The sequence below is a fragment of the Salmo salar genome, chromosome 26 (genome assembly GCF_965601325.2).
Source record: "Salmo salar chromosome 26, fSalSal1, whole genome shotgun sequence".
NCBI classification, from domain to species: Eukaryota; Metazoa; Chordata; class Actinopteri; order Salmoniformes; family Salmonidae; genus Salmo; species Salmo salar.
Genome location: NC_138316.1, coordinates 34,874,039 through 34,896,083, shown reverse-complemented (window position 1 = coordinate 34,896,083; position 22,045 = coordinate 34,874,039). Strand labels below are relative to the sequence as shown.

The following is a 22,045-nucleotide window of genomic DNA, read 5'->3' as shown; positions in this document are numbered from 1 at the left end:
GTCCAGCCCATCTCCTCCCTTCAGCATCACTCTACCCACGACAGGCCATTTCCACTAGTCCAGCCCATCTCCTCCCTTCAGCATCACTCTACCCACGAAATGCCATTTCCACTAGTCCAGCCCATCCCCTCCCCTCAGCATCACTCTACCCACGACAGGCCATTTCCACTAGTCCAGCCCATCCCCTCCCCTCAGCATCACTCTACCCACGACAGGCCATTTCCACTAGTCCAGCCCATCCCCTCCCCTCAGCATCACTCTACCCACAACAGGCCATTTCCACTAGTCCAGCCCATCTCCTCCCTTCAGCATCACTCTACCCACGACAGGCCATTTCCACTAGTCCAGCCCATCCCCTCCCATTCAGCATCACACTACCCACGACAGGCCATTTCCACTAGTCCTGCCCATCCCCTCCCCTCAGCATCACTCTACCCACGACAGGACATTTCCACTAGTCCAGCCCATCCCCTCCCCTCAGCATCACTCTACCCACGACAGGCCATTTCTACTAGTCCAGCCCATCCCCTCCCATTCAGCATCACTCTACCCACGACAGGCCATTTCCACTAGTCCAGCCCATCTCCTCCCATTCAGCATCACTCTACTCACAACAGGCCATTTCCACTAGTCCAGCCCATCCCCTCCCTTCAGCATCACACTACCCACGACAGGCCATTTCCACTAGTCCAGCCCATCTCCTCCCTTCAGCATCACTCTACCCACAACAGGCCATTTCCACTAGTCCAGCCCATCCCCTCCCTTCAGCATCACACTACCCACGACAGGCCATTTCCACTAGTCCAGCCCATCTCCTCCCTTCAGCATCACTCTACCCACAACAGGCCATTTCTACTAGTCCAGCCCATCCCCTCCCATTCAGCATCACTCTACCCACAAGAGGCCCTTTCCACTAGCCCAGCCCATCTCCTCCCTTCAGCATCACTCTACCCACGACAGGCCATTTCCACTAGTCCAGCCCATCCCCTCCCATTCAGCATCACTCTACCCACGACAGGCCATTTCCACTAGTCCAGCCCATCCCCTCCCTTCAGCATCACTCTACCCACGACAGGCCATTTCCACTAGTCCAGCCCATCCCCTCCCTTCAGCATCACTCTACCCACGACAGGCCATTTCCACTAGTCCAGCCCATCCCCTCCCTTCAGCATCACTCTACCCACAACAGGCCATTTCCACTAGCCCAGCCCATCCCATCCCCTCCCTTCAGCATCACTCTACCCACGACAGGCCATTTCTACTAGTCCAGCCCATCCCCTCCCATTCATCATCACTCTACCCACGACAGGCCATTTCCACTGTATTTATTAAAAGAGGTCCTACAGAGTCTTACATCTCTAACAATGTTATGATGACCATAGCTCTACAAACACTCCAGGAAAAGGAGTCTGGACTATTAGGTTATTGAGGTGATCATTATGTTTTTATTGAATATTGCGTATTATTTATTTGTATTTTATCTAACACAATGGCAGGATACAATATGTGTATAATTTTTATGATTATATATGAGCCAATCGCAGTGCAGGCTTTTCTCCTCCCCCCCACCTAGACCCACCCACCCAGTTCAACAGAGTGGTGTGGGTAGGGTGGCTGCAATAATCAATAAGATGGTAATCAAGCCACCATGTTGCTGGGATGGGAAATTAAATGATGAGCAGAGCCACCTGGGACTGGGAGCATTCATCAACAGGCAGATTGGATGTTGGGATATTAACAGGGCCAGGGCTCAGGGTAGATTGGATGTTTGGATATAAACAGGGTCAGGGCTCAGGGCAGATTGGATGTTTGGATATAAACAGGGCCAGGGCTCAGGGCAGATTGGATGTCTGGATATAAACAGGGTCAGGGCTCAGGGCAGATTGGATGTTTGGATATAAACCGGGTTAGGGCTAAGGGTAGATTGGATGTTTGGATATAAACAGGGTCAGGGCTCAGGGCAGATTGGATGTTTGGATATAGACAAGGCCAGAGCTCAGGGTAGATTGGCTGTTTGGATATAAACAGGGTCAGGGCTCAGGGTAGATTGGATGTTTGGATATAAACCGGGTTAGGGCTAAGGGTAGATTGGATGTTTGGAAATAAACAGGGTTAGGGCTCAGGGCAGATTGGATGTTTGGATATAAACAGGGTCAGGGCTCAGGGCAGATTGGATGTTTGGATATAAACAGGGTCAGGGCTCAGGGTAGATTGGATGTTTGGATATAAACAGGGTCAGGGCAGATTGGATGTTTGGATATAAACAGGGTCAGGGCAGATTGGATGTTTGGATATAAACAGGGCCAGGGCTCAGGGCAGATTGGATGTTTGCATATAAACAGGGCCAGGGCTCAGGGCAGATTGGATGTTTGGATATAAACAGGGTCAGGGTAGATGGGATGTTTAGAAATAAACAGGGTCAGGGCAGATTGGATGTTTGGATATATACAGGGTCAGGGCTCAGAGTAGATTGGATGTTTGGATATAAACAGGGTCAGGACTCAGGGCAGATTGGATGTTTTGATATAAACAGGGTCAGGACTCAGGGCAGATTGGATGTTTGGATATAAACAGGGTCAGGGTAGATTGGATGTTTAGAAATAAACAGGGTCAGGGCAGATTGGATGTTTGGATATATACAGGGTCAGGGCTCAGAGTAGATTGGATGTTTGGATATAAACAGGGTCAGGACTCAGGGCAGATTGGATGTTTGGATATAAACAGGGTCAGGACTCAGGGCAGATTGGATGTTTTGATATAAACAGGGTCAGGACTCAGGGCAGATTGGGAGATATTTTGAGGCTTGATGACCAATCTTCTTTTCAGGTCCTTCAGTAGTTATGTGTACCCACTCCAGCAGCTGATGCATACCAGCCATTTAGGGGTAATGAGAATGGTTCTGTCCCAAATCACACCCTATTCCTTATATAGTACACTACTTTAGACCTGGTCAAAGTAGCGCACTGGTCAAAAGTAGTGCACTACATAGCTAGGGAATAGGGTGCGATTTGGGACACATCCAAATATTGTTGATCTGACAGGGAGTTGGAGAGCTGGTTTGGGAGGGGTTTCTGTGTCTGTCTCACCCCCCCTCTCCTCTCCATCCAGCCCAACATTTCATTGGCTGTATTGATCGAAGACTGACACACACACACCAATACGCACACACAGACACATTTGCTCACTTGCACGCATGCACTCACTCACCCACACACAGACACATACAGACACACACACAACACTGATTACTGAGCCTTTGGACTAATGCTAAATCCCCATCAGAAAGGGAATTGGCTGCCAACAGCACATCTGAGCAGATACGGTCTTCAGTACAGTAGCACACATACATTCAGGCTGATGGAGGGAAACTAAAACACAGCTATGAATACAGCAGTTCAGAACCTTTGACTGGATCTGAAATGGGTGTCTCTGTTTCTCAGTATTTTTGCTACTTGGAATTGGCATCTTTGAAAAGCACCCTTACGGCAGATTATGAATGGTTCTCCATGGCGGTTCACTAACCCATAATTGAATATTTTATTGACTCCCCTTTAGATCTTGGACCTGTGTTTGTTTCAGTGTTATAAAATGAGAGCCAGTACCACTAATGAGTTCCAGACTGTTATGTCCAAGACAAGACAAGAACGTGATGTTTAGTACATGGAAGGGAGGGACACCTTAACATAAGTGTGTACTAAAAATGTGCCAGGGCCTGGGCTAATCTCTGATGGCCAGATTCTAACTAAATTACTCTAGGTTTTAGTTCTGGGTTTACCAAGATTAGGTCCGGACACACTGGGGCGTAGACATATATAATAATATACATTTAATTATATGCTCTGATCGAGCCCTGAATACGAGACAGATAAGAATGCATTTCTGAAAATACTGGCTAGTCAATGGCCACACTCCTCTCTCTGCCAGTGAAAATGGTTAAATGTCTGCTGGGGCACTGAGCTTGTCCCTGACCAGCGGCCGAACACCGGCGCGGTTGTGTCAATGTTTTACCGTACCGTACAGCCTTCTATCATCCAGTTCAATATTCTCATCCATGGAGGCGATTCTCTCACATTGGTGCCCCTCCCACTCACTCACTCGCCCACAGCCCCACGCACACTCAAATGACACTACGAGATTTCTCACTCTCCGTTCTCTACCCCTCGTGCCGCGCGCTCTCCCCAGCATCGCAGAAGGTAGGTGTCAGTGGAATATTTATTTTACCTCCATAGCCATTTGTGTCATGTCATATTTCCGATGTTCTATACCTCGCGAAACTGCATGGTTCCTTCCTATAAAAAAGGATTAGCCTACTGGACAGTAATGGTAGGCTTGTATATTCTGCACTGACTTGGATTGCGTGTCAGTGAGGATGCCTTGTGTTCTCTATTTGTACCGTCAAAATGAAATACAACACAATAATATTTTGTAGGTTATTGTAGTAGTCTAAATATGAAAAAGCAATCGCTACTCTGGCCCTGCGTGTAGAGACAGTGGAGGAATCCCGAATCCGATTGCATAGGAAAGGAAGGATTAAGACATCTGGGTGTCTGCCAGTTTGTTAATATTACACCCGGTTTTAAGAGCTAAAGGCCTGTATGAAAACACAGACTGGGATGAAGCAGCTCTGTATGGAAATGTGAATGATAGCCTATTTCACATAACAGGTAGATTAAAAGGGATAAAACGATGACGATGTAATTTAGGCTATGTGAAATATACCGATTTTGAAAAGCACAAAAATAGGCATATTCACCACCCTTATTAGACACGAGCACTACAATATGTCGAAGATGTTGGTCCACAGCACGATTAACGAAGTGTCAAGATATGGCGCTGTTTTGCGGGTAATTCGGACGAGAAGAATTGGGTGACCCAAATGTCGATGCGATTTATCCAACCGTCTATAAACAGCGTATCTGCCGACCTGTAGGCCTAGGCAGCAGCGGAGTTTCATAACCAAAATAAAACCCGAATGGTCTATGAATCACAAACCGAAGTAACCCACTGTGCATCAAAATGCAGTGTAGATGCTTCTTGACATGCTGTCATTCCTTTCATTCTGCAGAAAGAATGTTACGTCAACACAGCAGCATATTTGTAGGTCTACACTACACGACAAGGCTACATTAACAGATCTGTCTGAGTAGGACAGAGCGCTTTGAATGACACTCAAATGCAACAATCACAGTGAAAACAAGGATGTGCATGGCTGAAATGGTTTCATTCTAGGTTTGGTACTGTAGTTACAGAGCCTGGATAATACTTTAGTATATACTTAGAATCATATCATTGTTATTATTGGAATTTAGACTGCATATCAATTCTGAATAGGCTTCTGAAACCAGAAGAATGCAACAGTGTAAAAGGTCTATTTCCTAAAGGCAGAGACACACCTGAGGATCATACATCGCTGAGTGCATGTAGTCATATTAAATACAATGAGCAGGCCTAGTTTATTAAATACATTTACACATTAAACGTTTTCTTGATTTTAGTGGAATTACCTTTTTTGGACATACATGGTTCATATCAGCTATGGGTTCTTTCTCTCCTTTATAGAACAGTCATCTCAGGCCTATCTCAGTGTCCAATAAGCAGATACCATGACAGAGAACATAGTAACCTCCATAGGTGTAGGATCTTAATTTGATCACTATTTTGTCGCTGAGAATTTTCCTGCAGATGAACTTCATGATTTACATAAATTCACTGAAAACCTGCATTTACACATAGTATTGCACTTTTCATGCAGCCTAATTTTGGACAGCTAATAGCCTAACCACCGATCAAACAATGTTATGGACTAAACATTAAAATCCTGTTGCAGCAGTTTTATTTTGCTGCTACAATACTGGTCAAATTAAGATCCAACATCTGTATGTGTGTCCCATTTGGTGCCCTATATGAAAGCTATTAACTCTGAGTATGCCACACCTGTGCCACTGGGTCAGTGTTTCATGGTCAGTGTTTCATAGTCTGTATCCCAAATGGCACCATAACCCCTAGTGCATCATCAAAGAAGTGTACTACACAGGGAATAGGGTGCCATTTGCCACACAGACATACTTTCAGTTCCAAAACCAAGATCTTTAAGGAGGGGCAAGATGTGCTAACTGGTTTTATATGTCTCATATTCAGAAACTTTGCAGCCTATCAACAGTAGTATTCTCTCTGAGCTATCCCACTAAGTGTCTTTCATGATATAAATGTCTGGTAAGTGCACTCTGACAAGAAAAATCATTGTAAACAATATTGTAATCGCCAGCACAGCCGATCTCAATTGCTTGCTTCCAACATTTCCTGCTCCCTAAAAGCTGAGCTTTACATTTTCACCCTCTACAGGGAATTATCTTTACCATTATCTATAAAAAAAACTGGGGATTGAGCAGTCTCAGGGGTGATTTAATTGTACAACTAAAAAAAGTAATTTCTTGTTTAAGACAGCATTTATACTGTGGAAATATATCGTACAGGTTATATCAATGGAAAACTCATATTACTTTTTAATTTGTAATTTATGTAATCCATTAATTACAACTTGTCTAATAAAGCATGGCCATTCAAAAGGGGGAACTAAAATATCCCTGAACTGTCCACATATAAAATGTGTAACTAAATCAAGCCAATTGTGATTGAGTTATATAATCTATTTTCTAATCAAATTAAATTGTAGTCTAATCAAGTAAGTTATATGTCCTAATTATGTTGACATTGAAGATGAAATGTTTGTATGAAATATAATCAAATTTTCTTACAATAAGTATTTTAGATTAATTGACAACCTTTTTACCAACGTTTTTTTCAATATCCCTAATAGGTGGATATTTCATTGGGGGCAGGAGTAGAGAACCTAATTCAAACTGTCTAGTATCAAACTTTCTTAGCATGGCAACAACAGGAGATCAGCTCATCTGCTACTTCATTTTTGTGGGTTTTTGGTTGAAATCAAGATGATTTTAGCATGCAGGTGCATGTAATCTCCTGTTAGTAGCGTTTAAAAAAAATCAGCGATAACACAAAGCTTTGGTTAAATTTTGCCTGTTGGTTGCAATTGACTCGCTTAGTTTTGGTTGAGCGGTGATTAAGGTGAGATGTGTGGTTGTTACCCACAGCCTCTTCACACTGACCGTATTTGAGTTATTGATCTCTTACAGATGTTAATCTAATCAGGATTATTGACACTAGGTCTGTGTTTATTCCATTTAAAGATGCACTATGCAGAAATCGTCCACCATTTCCTGTTTGCTAAAATTCTAATAGCAAGTATAGTAAATCATTGTACCTTCTAAACCGCTGTGAAATATATTTTCAACAACAAAAAATATTGTACTTCCAGCTGTTTGAAACTGGTGTACAAATCCGAAAATAAAAGATGCAAAAACAAAACTTAAGAACAGGTAGCATGGAAATTGTACACATACCACTTCTTAGACTTGCTTTCAATAAGAATGCAGATCTATAACTCACATTTCTATGTGAATTGGGTGGGTCGCCCAAAAAGTCACATATTGCAGCTTTAAGAATATAACAATTAGGGCTGGAACAATTACTTTATAATCCTGTAACAGACGGTTATGGATGAAGACCGTCATTAAAATAAAATAACCATCATGACGGCCGGGCATTCATGAGGATGAGTCCGTTTCTGCTGTAACATGAACTCTACAACGTGATGAAGCTTTGTTGCTCCTTGCTGAAACAAGCAAATTGTTGTAGAAAACAAGTCTTCGGCTGCCTAGGCGATGCCCCCCTCCCTGACGCAGCAGCACATGCAGTCACGAGCAGAGAAGAGGAGAAAATGTGCATGTTTTTGTTGTTGTTGCTATTCGAATGGTTATTACAGTGACAGGATCATTTGGGGAAAAGGAGATGCATTTAACCCAGCCATTCTGAATCAGAGAGTTGTGGGAAGCTGCCTTAATCAACGTCCACGTCATCGGTGCCCAGGGAACAGTTGTTGTTGGGGGTTAACTTGCCTTGGCTGACCAATTAGTTGACTCAAGTGTGTGAGTGCTGGGGGGGGAGGGAGTACACTCCTTTGTTTACACTTGCAGTCCGTCATTGCTTTGCGTCCTAGTATGTGATTCCCCTGATAGTAGTCTCCCTGAGCTGTGTGTCCCCTATAGGTTCTCCTGAGCCAGCTAGTTATATGACAGGCTGATGAAGCAGGGGTCTAATTGATTAAGCAGACAACAGGAGAGAATTATCAGGTACTCTGAATTATCCGGTTCTATACTGCCACTAAGAGGTAGCCACACCTCTGGTAGTGTGACACTTAGTAGGGGGGTAAACCCAATGACTGTATGGATACACCCCCTCATTCTTTACTCCCATTCATCTCCCAACAACCCCCTATGGGCAGTGATGGACCCCTCAGGTCCTCTGACTTGTCATATCAAGGGCGTGCCGTTCATCAATGCTGCTAGTGTTATGATATATTATGTGACTGGAATATGAAGTATTTGAAAGGCATACCCACACACTGATATAGGGAATTTGAATGGGAATTTGACCTAATGTCCAGGGAATGTTTTTGGTTTGCTAGGTATGCTGCCAAAAAGTGACATTTCCTTTTTGATTTAGTGACTAATGGCAATGTTTTGACCTATGCCTGGTTTTCTGAGTATTGTATTCATTCAGCCCATATTCTCATTGTCCTCTATGTTATCTGTACCATTTATTCAGAGTTATGTAAATCCTTCTCTGGAATGGCCGCAAGCAACGTTTCTCACCCACTCAACATTGCATGCAATGTGTGGTGAAGCAGGGTTCTAGGAGAATCATGCCCATGGAGTCAGAGAACATTACATACAGTACATGGGACATGGTCTAGTGTTGCCACTGCGGTTCACACACACACACACATACGCACACATACGCACGCACGCACGCACGCACGCACGCACGCACGCACGCACGCACACACACACACACACACACACACACACACACACATAAACTGACAAATGTAGACATACACACAAATGTATATACACTGAGTATACCAAATATTAGGAACACCTTCCTAATTGAGTTGCATGCCCCTTTTGCCCTCAGAATAGCATGGACTCTACAAGGTGTCGAAAAGCATTCCACAGGGGTGCAGGCCCATGTTGACTCCAATGCTTCCCACTGTTGTGTCAATTTGGCTGGATGTCCTTTGGGTCGTGGACCATTCTTGATGCACACGGGAATTGTTGAGCATGAAAAACCCAGCAGCGTTGCAGTTCTTGACAAAAAACGCTGCGCCTGGCACCTTTTGTCTTGCCCATTCACCCTCTGAATGCACACTATAGACAATCCATGTCTCAATTGTCTCAAGGCTTAAAAATCCTTCTTTAACCTGTCTCCTCCCCTTCATCTATACTGATTGAAGTGGATTTAACAAGTGACATCAATAAGGGATCATAGCTTTCACCTGGATTCACCTGGTCAGTCTATGTCATAGAAAGAGCAGGTGTTCTTAATGTTCTGTACACTCAGTGTACAAACGCACACACACACATCCTCTTGCCTTTGCTGCCAGGTCAAATGCTCACAGTTGACATCGCTCAGGTGGCATAAGAGCACATCAAGAGTTGCTGGACTCGACTCAGCGATGAGTGGGCAGAAAAATGCATCTCTGCCAGCTAGCCAGGCAGCTTGTTACTGTTGTGCATCCCAAACGGCACCCTATTCCCTATATAGTGCACTACTTTAGACCAGAGCCCTATGCCCCCTGTTCAATAGAGGTGCACTATAAAGAGAATAGAGTTTAATTTGAGATGCAGCCTGAAGTTCACCCATCAGCCATCAGTCAGAGGCTGAGCTAGCTCTTAGTGTAGGCTTCTCTCTCTCTCTCTCTCTCTCTCTCTCTCTCTCTCTCTCTCTCTCTCGCTTTTATCCCTTGTGGCCTTGTGGAGGGCCGTTGCTGACTCCCCCACCCTCCTTTCCATCACCCACTCACTCTTAGACATCTCACTTGTGTTTATCAAGTGGTGATCCAAGGCTTTGGTTGGATTTTATTGCTCTTTTAAAAAGAGAAGGGCATGAGATGGAGCCAGCAAAACAGCTGTTTTGGTAACACATTCTTTTTTGTCCATCAGCATGGCAGCAAAGACACAAAATGGCTTCCTGCCTGGCCTGTAATGTACTGGATGAATTAGGGCAATAATTAGCTAGAATGAGATTGATCATTTGCAGCTTTTATGAAAGGAATGTTATGCAAGTCTGACTTTGTAGAGGTCTTTCAGAATGATTGCATTGCTACTAAACCAATCGAGGTTTATATTCAAGCTGTCTTCTATCACCAACAAGGATCTATGGCTGTTTTTTTAGCATTTGTATTCAATACTTAATTGCTAAATATTAGTTCAGCTCATGTCACAGTAGAAATTGACACAATCTTTACATTAATTATTTAGTAATAGAGCCCAGTGTCTTTCACATAAAGGTATGTCTCCTTCACACTTTGACTCAGCAAAATAGCCTAAACTGCTTCCGTGGCTATTTTCTATTCTGTTTAGTCATCAAACACCTCTGGCAAACAACACACTGTCACATCATAAAAGCCTTACACATGGCCTAGTACAGTCACCCTGTGCTCACCCTCCAGCTCCTGAAAATAAAAGAAATATCTGCTCACTATTTGGCTCATTTCAGGAGTAGTGTCTTTTGGGCAGAGTCATTTTATAAAATAACTATTTATTTCACCTAATTTTAACATTCTGTCGTAAAGAGCACATGTTCAACTTCATTAAAAAAACATTTCCATCTCAAGAGGTTAAATGAAGAAAATAACTATAAAAAGTGACAATGAAAGTGATAGGGTTGAACGTAACAAGGTTGACCTTAAATCAGCCATAACTCCCCTTGTGACACGACGTAAAGAATGTTGCAAATGCCGCTGTCCATGGTTCTGAAAGTGAGAGGAGCAATATCTAATGAGGGGCATTTTTTATTTACATTAAAAGTACTCATGTTATGAATGAGGAATAAACTAATGCAGAAACCTTAAGCTGCCCTCGAAAAGCAATTTGTCTGGATCCCACAAATGATGACAATCATTTTTAATGGACTTCAGCTGCGCAGATAATGCAGGTTTGAGGGATTAAATGTTTACCTGTTAGAAAACCAGCTATTGCTCTTTGGGGATGGATTAGGAAGAGCTTGGCACTGAGCTTTACAGCTCTGGATATACAGTAGTATGGCTGTGTCTTTCAATCAGAAAAAAGATTGAATCTCCAAGCCACTAATCTGGCCAACCCAGAACTAAAATCTTGCGCCAGCTACATGATTTAGTTCTGGGGGGGTGACATATTAGAAAAGATACTAGAACAAGCAGCAGAAGCAGGGCCTTAGCACCACACCCCTCTCTCTGCAAGTTTCTGGAAAGTCTATGGACCAAATGTCCCCTTCCGAAATTCGAAATTGGGATTTGTCCAAATGATCAGTGACGAAAATTCAGCGGAACAATGTTCCTCGTTAGTTGTCGCATCCCACAGTCTGTTGAAAGACGCTAAAATATGCTACGTGTGTCTGTCCACGAGAGATTAACAACCCAAAAACATCAAAAATGAATACTGGCAGTGGCAGAAGTAGGCTATGGTAGATATGCTGGTAACTGCCAAAATAAAGTAAACACTTGAGTAAATGAGGGATGCAAAGTATATTGAAAGCATGTGCTTCGATACAGGTGTGGTTCCTGAGTCAATTAAGCAATTTAAACATCCCATCAGGGTCATGTAAAAAAATGCCCAGTTGATCATTATTTTAGCTACCATGGCTAGAAGAAGAGATCTCAGTGACTTTGAAAGAGGGGTCTCAAAGGAACATAGGGGGTTTAAAGGGTGTGTGTGTGTCTCAGTCACCAGATCTCAACCCAACTGAACACTTATGGGACATTCTGGATCAGTGCCTGAGACAGCGTTTTACATCACCATCAACAAAACACCAAAATGAAGGAATTTCTTGTGGAAGAATGATGTCGTATCCTTCCAATAGAGTTCCAGACACTTGTAGAATCTATGCCAAGGCACACTGAAGCTGTTCTGGCAGCTTGTAGTGGCCCAACGCCCTGATAAGACACTTTATGTTGGTGTTTCCTTTATTCTGGCAGTTACCTGTATTTTAGGTTGTATAAGACCTAAGCTATGTATTATTGTTACACTGTCCATATCATACGTCATGATGTCACAACACAGTGAGCGGAGGAATAGAATCATGCATATACAGTTAATCAAAACATTGTTCTCATGTAAGTATTTTAGTGGGCGTGTTGACACCAATAGTTCACATTCTTGGTTGTTGTTATGAAATGTTTTGGAGAAACGTTTGACTCTGCACCACACACACACACGCACCACACACACACACACACACACACACACACACACACACACACACACACACACACACACACACACACACACACACACACACACACACACACACACACACCCCCCCCCCCACTCTGGGTGTGTTTACTATAAAGTGTTAGTACGGTGTTAGCTGGACAATAGGATCAGCTCTGAGCCTTACACCATTCTAATTAGACCCTCTGTGTGTCCCAAATGGCACCCTATTATATACATAGTGCACTACTTTTGACCAGAGCTCTATGGCCCATGTTAAAAGTAGTGCACTATATAGGGGATAGGGTGCAATTTGGACACATACATGTTTTTCCAGGGCCATAAGAAGCTTCAGCCTGTAGAATGGACCCACTACTACCCACCCCATATTTACATATCATTTATTTAACAGATGGTCTCTTCCAGAGCGAGTTATCAAGCTACGGAAGGATGAAAGTATCTGCTAAACATAGTCAAGAGTTTCAACGGAGTAATAAAAGCATGAAAGTATTCACCTGTAGAACAAATACTGTTGTACTCCATCTAACGGTTGTACTCCTTGCTTTACTATAATGCTCTGGGTGACAGTTACCCACATGGACAGATCTATGATCAGCTTACTCTTCCACAATCCCAACCTTAACCATGAGATGGGACAATTGAAAGCTGACCACAGATCAGCATACTTATGTAGGATCTTAATTTGATCACTCTTTTGTTGTTGAGAAGTTTCCTTGCAAACTTGTAGTGTATTTAAAAAATTTTAAAAGCTTCTAAAGTTTGTTATTTCCACTTTGAAATTTCAGACTTGAAATGCCCCAAAGAAAAACGTATCAACCCTTACAAAAATGTGCATTATTTATAATCCACATATTAATTCAAATGTCCTGTTGCTGCAGGATTATTTCACTGCTGTGGCAAACTAGCTGAAATTAAGATCCTACATCTGTATAGGGGTTACTTCATCCAACCCCTTTAATATCAGACAGAATATCAGAGCCTGAAGAATGTGTTTGATGGGCTGTGTGAGTCTGTATGCTCCCTTCCTCCCTTCATTGAAGTAATCACATATTAAACATGGTTTTACAGGTGAACGCAAGGGCTTCACCACAGATTTCACCTGTCCAGTCCTTTCTAGTCAGTGGGTATGTCAAAGAAGGGAGGAAGGAAGGATACACTTTCAAAGAATGTGGATGTCTCTGCAGGCTGGTGTGGGGGCGAGACCTGGGTTCGAATTCTATTTGAAATCTTTTGCTCTAGCCTGCCTAAGGTGCCAGATGGGCGGGTATAGCAGTTCTGGGACTATTCTATTGGTCCATTAAGCCAGACAAGCTCAAACAAGCATAGATAACGTATCTGAAATGATTTTAAATAGAATCTGAACCCATGTCTGGTGTGGGCTCACAGGCCCATTTTCCATGAAGAGGAAGAGGATTAGCTGGAGACTGTCCTTGGACATGATAATTATTGGGTTGGACAATGTTAATTAGTCTTTCGGACTAATCAGAGCACGACATCTTTCAGTAGCCCTTCACACCCGTATACGCGTTCAAAATGGCAGATTTGGAACATAGTGGCTGTACAGAGCTCAGGCTCTGCGCTTCACAGCTCTGTATGTGTTTTGACTGACTGCTGTTCTGAATTTGAGCACCGCGCCTCCCGCTAATTGGGCAACTTGTTATTGTCTGTGTCTGTGTGAGGGGAAATGCTGTACATTAAGATGACTCGACGTTGAGGATTATGATAAATACCACTTTGATGTCATACAGTCCAAATGTGCACTTCACATTTCCAAATAAAAAAACAAATGCCATATACAGTGTCAACGTTTATAATCACTATGTTTGATGTTCAGTTACAAGATGACAGAACAAACCAATGTTTGTTACAAGATGTTACAAGTTACAAGTTACAAGATGAACAGAACAAACCAATGTTTGTTTATTGTGAAAAAAAAGGCATCAGAACACACACCTGAATGCACTCATGACATGACTCATTTCTATGTGCACCAGAATTAGGATCTGTTTCTCTGAATTTAGGATTTTCTGATTTCGTTATCAACAAAATGCTGCGAAAAGTACAGAAAATGTAAAATGCCCATCAAATCAACAGTGTAATGTTTGGATTCAGTCTCGTGTCAGGTGAACTGTTGTGTACTCACTTTTGGTCTAATCATTTTCTCATAATCTCCAAACTGTTCCCTTTCAATTGCTACCATGGTTATGCATTTGCTTTTCATATTTATTCTGTAAGAAACATTTCAATTTATCCCTATCCATATAGGTCAATTCCCACAAGTGTAAAAGGTTAAGGTGGTGTGATGTTCAGTATAATGTTATTATGATTTTAAGCAGGTCCTTGTTTTTTTGCATTATATAAGTGTTCTCCTCAGTAAGCATATTTTTTTGTCTCTGAGATGTTTTGGCAATCAGCATATCAAGTAGATCCAGCTGGGGTAGGAAGTTGAATGTTCATTTTTGAAAAGCGTGACATTAATATTCTGACAGTCAGCTCAGCCTCAGTGCCTGTTGAATCTCAGTCAGAGGCACTTCTAACACAAAGGAAAGAAGAGGGAGACAGTGGTCGTCTCGCCTATTACACTCCCATGTTTGTTACAGCAGCTGAATTTGTTACAGCCAACAGGACCTTTGTCAGGCTTCTCTGCCTCCCCTGCAGCCAAGCCGAGAGAAAATGGAAACCGGCATTTAAAAGGGTATAGAACTAGGGCTGTTGCGGTGGCCGTATTACCGCCACACCGGCAGTCATGAGTCATGACCGCAGTAAAATTCCACGTGACTGTTGAGTCACTGTAATTTTCTCTTATGCATTCTGGACATGCATTGGTAGTACCCAACTTGCTAATGAGCGTCAGGTCGCTAATGGCCTGGTACTTAGGGCTCTATTGTCCCTCCATCAGGTCCTAATGGCCTGGTACTCAAGGCTCTATTGTCCCTCCATCAGGTCCTAATGGCCTGGTACTTAGGGCTCTATTGTCCCTCCATCAGGTCCTAATGACCTGGTACTCAAGGCTCTATTGTCCCTCCATCAGGTCCTAATGGCCTGGTACCCAGGGCTCTATCGTCCCTCCATCAGGTCCTTAATGGCCTGGTTCTCAAGGCTCTATTGTCCCTCCATCAGGTCGGTAATGGCCTGGTTCTCAAGGCTCTATTGTCCCTCCATCAGGTCCTAATGGCCTGGTACTTAGGGCTCTATTGTCCCTCCATCAGGTCCTACTGGCCTGGTACTCAAGGCTCTATTGTCCCTCCATCAGGTCCTAATGGCCTGGTACTCAAGGCTCTATTGTCCCTCCATCAGGTCGTAATGGCCTGGTACTCAGGGCTCTATTGTCCCTCCATCAGGTCCTAATGGCCTGGTACTCAGGGCTCTATTGTCCCTCCATCAGGTCCTAATGGCCTGTTACTCAGGGCTCTATTGTCCCTCCATCAGGTCCCAATGGCCTGGTTCTCAGGGCTCTATTGTCCCTCCATCAGGTCCTAATGGCCTGGTACTCAAGGCTCTATTGTCCCTCCATCAGGTCCTAATGGCCTGGTACTCAGGGCTCTATTGTCCCTCCATCAGGTCCTAATGACCTGGTACTCAGGGCTCTATTGTCCCTCCATCAGGTCCTAATGGCCTGATACTCAAGGCTCTATTGTCCCTCCATCAGGTCCTAATGGCCTGGTTCTCAGGGCTCTATTGTCCCTCCATCAGGTCCTAATGGCCTGGTACTCAAGGCTCTATTGTCCCTCCATCAGGTCCTAATGGCCTGGTACTCAGGGCTCTATTGTCCCTCTAACCACTCTGACATTAATGCAAATGCTATTCAGAATCACATCAAACACTTATCATCACAACAGTATTTTACTTATAAAACTCACCTCGCTGTGATTGATCAATTTGAAGAAAGAATTTCAGTAATGGGTTGAAACTGAGAGGAAAATATAGTAGTTGTGGACGCTGTTTCAAAGCCTAACTAAATGAAATGAACAGCGCTTTTTAAGTTGATGATTCATTCAAAACACACATATTAGAGCTTATACATACGCATAGGCCTATCTATGAGCCCGGAAAAAAACGGAATTAAAATAACGATTGTGCCGTTATATATTACATAGCCTACCGCATTTTATGCACAGCAGAAAAACATTTTGATTTAAGATGTCATTGGTACATAATTGGTCTAGCATACTCCAAAATTAAACAAATTCTAGTAATCGCCTTTGAGTGTGGACTGTATTATTATGCATACTGGATGGACCTTGTGCTACCCTCCAAACCTTCTATCCATGAGTCTGGGGAGAACGTTGAGGCCTAGGCGATGCTGTTGGTTCATTGATTGTGCAGGGCGGCTTACAGAGTTAGCCTACAATTATAGTTCATTTGTATTTGATTTTGAGTAGCCTAGTAATAGGGAATTGTTTATAATTTCATAATTAATTGGCTGAAACATTACCTTTAGCTAAAGAATATCTCACCACCGTGTGTTTCCATCTCCTCCCATCTCTCCTTCATTCCTGTCACGGATCCCTCTGGAACTGTGTCATTATGCACACCTGGTACACATTTCCCTGATTGTAATTGTATAAATGTGCCCTTTGGTTTCCATTGGGCTGTCGATTATTGTTCCAATGTCCGTTGTGCCTGTGAGTACCTGTGCCTTGTTGTTTTGGCTTTCGTGCCGCTTGTTTTGCGCAGATGATTACGGGTCTCGTCCCTTGTGGTATCATTGTGCGCTTGTGTATTTATTCGAGGTACTCCTCGCTCTTTTTTGGGGGTCTCAACCCTGTGTTTTGTATACGTGTTTGTTTGGTTTTCGTCCCCGTGCTTTTACATGGCACGCTGTAATTTGGGTGAAATAAAAAACTATTACGCATTCCTGCGCCTGTCTCCCGATCCTTCACCCAACGTGACAATTCCTTTCTCGAGCACGCAGAGAGAGGGTCTGTCAACAGTTTAATGAAATATGTTTTGTTGTGAAAATATGTTACTATCGATGTTCACGAACAGATTTAACTTGGTTTCCCAAATTAAGCACTGGGTAGTTGCAGTAACATGGTTGGAGAGCCCATGGCATACAGAGTTTGGGTGGAATATTACTTGAACCATCCCTCTGATTTGATTACAGCAAAAACATTCCACTACCACTGCATTGGTTGACATGACTGACCAGTGGCTCAATGCTATGGATAATGGCAGGTATGTGGGTGTACTATTTTTAGATTTCAGTGCAGCATTTCATTTGATTTAGTGGATCATGAAATACTTTTGACAAGATTATTGCATTATGGGTTTAGGGAGGCAGCATTGAATTGGGTACAGTCATATCTAACTAACAGGAAACAGTTCACCTATATCAATGGGTCGTTTTCTTCCCCTCATGCTTTAAACTGTGGAATACCGCAGGGCAGCTGCCTTGGGCCACTTCTTTACTTAATATATACCAACGACCTTCCTTATGCCTTATCTCAAGCTACTATATTTGCAGATGATACAACAATTTATACAGCAAGACAATCGGTTCAACAGGTACAGCAAGCTCTACAAGTAGATATGGGAAATATCAGGGAGTGGGTTTGCTGGAACAAACTTGTTTTGAACGCCAAGAAAACCAAAGTTATGTTGGTCTGTTCCACCAGGAAAAGGCCAACACAACATGGGATGCAAATAAGTATGGGGTGAGTAGAAATTGAGGAAGTGGCAGAAACCAAACTACTAGGGGTGCAGCTAGACAACTGCTTATCATGGTCGTCTCAAATAACTCATCTATGTAAAAAAAACAAATGCATGCATGATCAGAAGGATCGCTAAATATTTACCGGGAAAGATTCTTAAGCAAATAACCCAAGCTTTAATTGGGAGTCAGGTGAACTACTGTTCTGTGGTCTGGGAAAATGCATCAGCAAGTGAAATTAGGAGGCTGCAGATTGCACAGAATAAAGCAGCAAGGATTGCTTTAAGGTGGAGATATGATTATTCTGTTGTAGTCATGCACAATGCTCTTGGGTGGTCATTAATCAACAAGATAATACAAAAAAAACATGTTTCTTTCCCCCCATTTAAAACAGCCAAACTCCATTCTACCCTATCTACTGTATGTGCTTTCCCGGCAGAAAAGAGAAGTGGGTAAAATAACATTTAGATTCAGAGCAATAAAGAAATTGAATAATTCATCTGAGCAAGCCAGAAACGTTTCAATATATAAATTCAAACAATATTTTAGGACCATTTAAATATAATAAATTGGAAGGTTGTGCAGCACCATGGTAGATGAAGGAACCAATCTATCTTTTCAGACTGTTAGAGTATTTATCTGGTCAATATGGCAGGGTATTATGTCTGCTGTTTTTAACAGTTTGTTATATGAGAAAATGTGATTGTATTATAAATTGTATTTTAATGTTCGAGGACTCTTGGAATGTTAGTCCGAATGAGGACTAAAGTAGATCCTAATCAAATCAAATCAAATCTCCGCTGTGTCTGTGGATTACATTGTTGGACATTTCTATCTCTGTGTTGTCTTCATTTTCAATGTCAGTGGGTGAGAGTGCTTTTCCGAGATCAGGAAGTGATGCTATTGTGCGCTTTCTATTATTCTCTGTGAAGAAGACACATCTGGAGATCATATAGTGGCCGAGCTATCCTGGTGATTTTCAATTTGATTGTAGAGATAAGGTTGATCCTCTCAGATACAGGGCCCCGCTCACTGAATGAATCCCCTGGGCAGAATAACAGACAGGGAATGTTATAGACCCTAAGTGGGTAAGGAAAAGGCTCAAAGCATGATTGTGTTTCCTCATGCAGCTCAACCTCTTGGACCCCTGGTATGTCCCTTGTAACAGAAGACACAACAGGAATGAAGCCGCTTTTTAGAAATAGTGAATACATTTTGCCTCTATATACTGTACCTTGAGTTAGTGAGCCCTTTGTAACAGAAAAAGGTGTGTGTGTGGGTGCATGCGTATTTTTGTAAGGTGGGTGCGTAATACTGTGTATGTGATTTAAACATTTTACCAGTTAACTCAATCCCCAAAGATATTAGTCAAATATTGTAGGCTATTGTATCCAGTGTTAGTGTATTGAGAGTTTGATGGGTAGTTTTTGAGAATTAGCCCTCAGTGAACATTACCAGGCTCCTCCAGTATCATTGACATTCACTTTAGAGAAGTTCCATGCTTCATTTGAAAAAGTGAAAATGTCCGAATTGTCACTGTTGTTCTTCCTGTAGTGTATTCATCCAGCATGAAAATGTACACACATTGGCCTTTCCGCTGGCATTGTTATTCTAACACTCACAATCCCAACATGAGTCCCAAATGGCTCCCTTTTCCCTATTTTTTTCCCTATTTAATACTTTTGACCAGAACCTTATGGACCCTGGTCAAAAATAGTCAACTGTATAGGGAATAGGGTACCATTTTGGACGGAACTCCAGTCTCCTGAGGTTCAACACAATTCATTCCACTCTATTTACTTTCTCGGCAGCTGAGCAAATTCCAACAGTTAGCCTTTTTTGGAGCCGAACGTGAAACTAAAACTACAAATAAATCTCCAAAACTAGGCCAATATGTGCTGCTTACTTGCTAAGTACACACTACAGAGCACATTTTGGTTATTTGTAAGCACAAACTAGCTCATGATTTGAGGAAGTCATCAGCTGGTACTAGGTACAGATGCTGAAAAAGCTATTAGTGTTAAATGTCACCCGTGGCGGTAGCTTGTGCATCTCGTTTACGTGGGTGAGGTGTATTTTTTTGACCTTACACGTAACCCCTGGATAACAAGACGTCATTCTCCTTCCGTGTTCCATCTATTTACCTCCTAATGCCCTTGCTTCCCCTCTGCAGTGAAGAAAAAAACACCCATGATATTAAACCCCTCTCATATTCTTCCAGTTGGAGATGAGCCAGTTAACCATTTTGTGCTAAAAATAGTTTCCCTGATGAAGCACCTGCATGCAGGGTCAGGATGCTGCTTCTACTGCTGCCTTGGCAGTTGCTGTCTCCTCCTGTGTTACTCTGCTGGGTATTCTCCCATGCAGCACGTCTGGCCCTCCCTCCCTCCTGTCCCTCCCTCCCCCCTCAGAAATGCTGCAATGCGTCTCCCATAGTCAAGAGTGGGTCAGTGTAACTCAGCCAGCAGCAACATAGCAAGCTAGCTTAGCATCCCCAAGGCAACAGCCAATGGGGTTTGCAGGCTGAAGCTAATGAGACTTTTGCAATATTGTTGTTGTTTATGTGGCATGGAAGAGACTGTATATACGGGTTTAAGACATTTACAGAGAAGAAATAGGATGGCGAGTGAGGGGACCTTGGAGGGAGGGGAAGCCTGTGTATGGCTCAGTGTTAGTCTGCAGCTAATTGTGTTTGGCCAATGCTAGAAGCCCGGATGTTGCATTATCAGTAATCGGTTTCAGCCATGTTTTCATACAGCCCCAGCGTTTTGGTATTTTTTGTTAATTGGCTTGTCTAATATGCGAAATTCACAGACAGCCCTGTCTGCCGTGATGCCGCTGTAGACTTGCAGTGCACCTTGGTAGTGTCCCTGTCAGACACTGTAGGAACACTCATCTTATAGCAATAATAATAATCATCGTCATCATAATTATAATAATCACAATAATTCATATCATAAGAATAATTATACTCATAATAATAATACTAATACTAATACTAATAATAATAATAACAATAATGATGGGCCACAATACCGATGGCGTCTACGCTTCCAATAATATTAAAGCACGGTTGCAGAGGATCATTCTGATCCATGTTCTCTGGTTTTGCTTTCCAATGGCTTTGTACTGTCATTTGACTAAGTTACTCATCACTGCAGTACATTTCTAGCTATTTCCTTATCGTGGAAAACATGAGATCTCACATGTTAAACCGTTGGTCATGTTCCTTAATGGACCCTCAATGCTTAAGGCTTATCACATCACCACATAATACAATGCCTCCATTATAAGTCTAGTCTATTTTCACATGCTGCCTTCGAAGCAATATTATAGTGAACAGCGGGGCGAACCCAGGTCGCTGGCGAGAAAGGCAAACACCCTACCCATTGCGTCATTAGGGTTAAGCCACTTGGTGGGAATTGTAACGTGGCTTATATAGCGAGGATCGCTACAATATTTAGTATTTCCACGCACAGAAATATTGTTGGAACTGCGACTACTGACTGCACTGTTTTAGTTGTTCTGTCATTCTTATCCCTGTGTTTTGTTGTGTTTGTTTCCTCTCCAGGACAGAGGACCCTGCAGTACAAGAGTGATGTCCTTGAGACAGTTGTGTTGGTGAACCCGTCAGAGGAAACTACTGCTTCAGAGGTAGGTGTGACCCAGACATACCTGACAACTGAGGGCTTTTGTCTTAACAGAAATCACCTTTATACACAAACTATGGTACGGTTGATGTTTCTCAATGGAAACCTTTTTTGAAAAGATACTGCTTACTGATGAGGTCAATCAACTGTGATGATAATCCACTAATGTCATTTTTTCTTCTATTTGTCCCTCTCCTCCTCCCATCCAGATCTGCTCTCTGGTCACTGACTCTGCTGGACACAAGCTACTAGTCCTAAGTGGCCAGAGCTCTGAGCAGGGAGGTGACATCACGCTGCAGGGTGGAGCCTTCACCTGGAGACACTTCTCTGACATCATCTCTGATCCTGGAGTAAGATCAACTGTTCATCAACACTTTACTATAAGTTGG

At 42.8% G+C, this 22,045-nt stretch overlaps 1 protein-coding gene across 2 annotated transcripts in view; it reads left to right on the top strand.

Moving 5' to 3' along the window:
* LOC106587747 (uncharacterized) overlaps nucleotides 1–22,045 on the top strand; it is an 84,201-nt gene that overhangs the window by 46,954 nt on the left and 15,202 nt on the right. The window contains exons 1-3 of one of the 2 annotated variants that reach the window (XM_045708992.2): nucleotides 4,092–4,193; nucleotides 21,578–21,660; nucleotides 21,866–22,006. Coding sequence is in view for 1 of the 2 variants with exons in the window: in XM_045708991.2 (XP_045564947.2) it covers nucleotides 21,578–21,660; nucleotides 21,866–22,006 (224 nt within the window). In the remaining variant the exon portion in view is untranslated. Of the gene's footprint in view, nucleotides 1–4,091; nucleotides 4,194–21,577; nucleotides 21,661–21,865; nucleotides 22,007–22,045 lie in introns of those variants that run through there. The other variant, XM_045708991.2, reaches the window with a different exon arrangement.